At 41.0% G+C, this 2,646-nt stretch overlaps 1 protein-coding gene across 1 annotated transcript in view; it reads right to left on the reverse strand.

Annotated features, from left to right (window-relative positions):
- Window positions 1–253: 253 nt before the first annotated feature.
- Window positions 254–2,646, reverse strand: part of smarca1 (SWI/SNF related, matrix associated, actin dependent regulator of chromatin, subfamily a, member 1) — a 12,699-nt gene continuing 10,306 nt past the window's right edge. The window contains exons 19-24 of the mRNA XM_053485465.1: window positions 2,472–2,594; window positions 2,257–2,389; window positions 1,981–2,099; window positions 1,279–1,491; window positions 999–1,109; window positions 254–796 (exon numbers count right to left, since the gene is read on the reverse strand). Coding sequence (XP_053341440.1) covers window positions 737–796; window positions 999–1,109; window positions 1,279–1,491; window positions 1,981–2,099; window positions 2,257–2,389; window positions 2,472–2,594 — 759 coding nt within the window. The 3' untranslated portion in view covers window positions 254–736. The remainder of the gene's footprint in view (window positions 797–998; window positions 1,110–1,278; window positions 1,492–1,980; window positions 2,100–2,256; window positions 2,390–2,471; window positions 2,595–2,646) is intronic.

A 2,646-nucleotide genomic window follows, 5' to 3' on the forward strand; every position in this document is an offset into this window, starting at 1 on the left:
AGTATTTTTTTGTCTTAAAACTTTTATTAGAAATAAGCTTTTTAATATTAAATTATTTTAGGAAAATGAAGATTATGTAACTGTGTAAATTTTCACTTGCTAAGATATAATTTTTTGCAGTGTTATAAGATATTCAGCAGCTTTATGCTTGATAGCTACTTAATATTATGTTAGTGCAAATCGCTAATTTGGGCCCATTTCTTAATTCTTACAAAAAAAAATTATGGTTTTTAGCAAGACTACTTTCTGCCAATTAAAAAATATATATATATTATATATAAAGATATATAAACATTTCAAACGACACAAATTCTGTTTCGGTTGTGAGAAGAATACATAAAAATTTGAATTTAAATTAAACTCGTTGGCAGTTTCAAAAGTTTGTGTCTAAGTGATTAAGAAACAACAATCACTAAAGCTGAACAGGGCATGTGGGAAATTTTTCATATTGTATAAAAGTAGATAAAGTAAACAACTTTAAAAAAAAACTTTAATTGCTGGTGGGCATGCAATAAATAAATCGTAATTCAAAATTTTTACACTGAACATAAAAAAAGTGCACAGAACGTGTATAAAGAGAACGCTGAGAAATAAACAACTGAAAAAAAAATGCAGAATTATTTTGGATAAATGTTTTCCCACGCTTTAGAGAGATGACGCTGAACTCCCCTGAACAATACGTTATGTTTCTGTGTGAAGGGAAACGCCGCCACCCTTTTTTCTGAGAGAAACCAAATCAGCTCTTCGACTTCTTCTCCTTCCTTTCAGAAGAGGATTCGGCTTTACGCTTTTGGGCCTGCAGAGAGAGAGAGAGAAAGAGAGAGAGAGAGAAAGGGAGGGAGGGAGAGAGAGAGAGAGAGAGAATAATGTTTAACAAAAAGAATACTGTTTGAATCCTATGTACATTAGAGAGGAGAAACAAGAGAATGAGAAATGGAAAAGTGAAGAAAAACAGCAAGACAAAAAAATCAAAAGAAGAGAAGAGAGGGAACTGTTACTGATTGTCCTTTGGGGGCTCTTTTCTTCTTCTCCGCTTTTTCTTTCTCCTCAATCTCTGTGTTTTCTTTCTCGATCAGAGAGATGAGTGTGTTACAGCGTCTCTGTAGCTCCTGAAAAACACACACACGTACACACACACACACACACACACACACAATAAATAACCAAGCACATTAAAAGAGGAAAGGTGTACATGGCACAGAACACAGAGGCACTGATGATTGTCACAGGTGATGCACTGACTGACACACACACACACACACACACACACACACTGACCATGGCCGTCCTGGACTTAATGAACCAGTCGAAGCGGAACTGGGGTGTGTTCCTCACACACTGCCTCAGCTCCTCGTACACGTTCTCCTTGTCGAAGCCCATCTTGTGCAGCATGCAGATCAGGAAGCGATCCTCCTCCTCCGTGTAGTTCTTCCCTTTATTAGTGCCGTACTGCATACGCAACTGGTGGAACGGAGCTTTGTACCGCGCTATCTGTGCGCACACACACGTTAATGCATACATTAACACATACAGTAACACATACATTAACACACACATTAACACATACAGTAACACTATGGAATATTATTAATTCTACAGTGAAGTTAGACACCGTTTGTCTTTTTAATTAGATCATTTACACGCGCCGTTATTGCAGTTCAAGCCTTCGCCGAACCGTACACGCCCCTTTATTACAATTCACGCCCTCATTATACTGTACACGCCCCTTTATTACAGTCTACGCCCACACCACATTGTATACGCCCCTTTATTAGTATACGCCCACTCCACATTGTAACACGCCCCTTTATTACAATTCACGCCCTCGTTATACTGTACACGCCCCTTTATTACAGTCTACGCCCACACCACATCGTACACGCCCCTTTATTACAGTCTACGCCCACACCACATTGTACACGCCCCTTTATTACAGTCTACGCCCACACCACATGGTACACGCCCCTTTATTATTCACACCTTCACATCGAGAGCCTTTTTAATGCTGATGCGTCTCTGGATTCGAGCTTCTCCCCTCTCGATCTGAGCCATGATCTTCTCAATGTCCTGCAGCTCATTACAGCGCTCCCAGAACACAGCTACACACACAGACACACACACACACTTCGTCATCATCAATAAACTTAGAGTTAATTAACAAATTAGTTTTTGCTGAAATAAAATAATGTAAGGTAATAATGTGTAAATAAAGGTGAGAGTGTGTGTGTGTGTGTGTGAGTGTGTGTGTGTGTGTACCTGAGTATTCGATGACCTCCTCAGGCGTCTTGCCCTCCACCTCTCGCGCGATGCTGTCGATGTCGTCTCGGCCGTATTTCTCATTCGCTTTGATGAACTGGTTAAAGTCGCGCTTGTTCCAGCTCGTAAAACCCTAAAACACACACAATCACCCGTTACAGCACGTCTGTGTGTGTGTGTGTGTGTAAGTGTGTGAGTGTGAGAACACATCACACCTGTGTGAGCAGTCTCTCTTTCTCCTCTGTCTCTTCAGGTGTGAGAGGTTCTGCTTCATCGATCTTCTTCTGTTCCTCCTTCTGCACCTGAGCAGCGTTCGGGATGTCAGAGGCTCTCGGGACCTGCACACACACACACACACACACACACACACACACACACGTACGTTTCTGC

The sequence above is a fragment of the Clarias gariepinus genome, chromosome 24, assembly GCF_024256425.1.
Source record: "Clarias gariepinus isolate MV-2021 ecotype Netherlands chromosome 24, CGAR_prim_01v2, whole genome shotgun sequence".
Taxonomy (NCBI): domain Eukaryota; kingdom Metazoa; phylum Chordata; class Actinopteri; order Siluriformes; family Clariidae; genus Clarias; species Clarias gariepinus.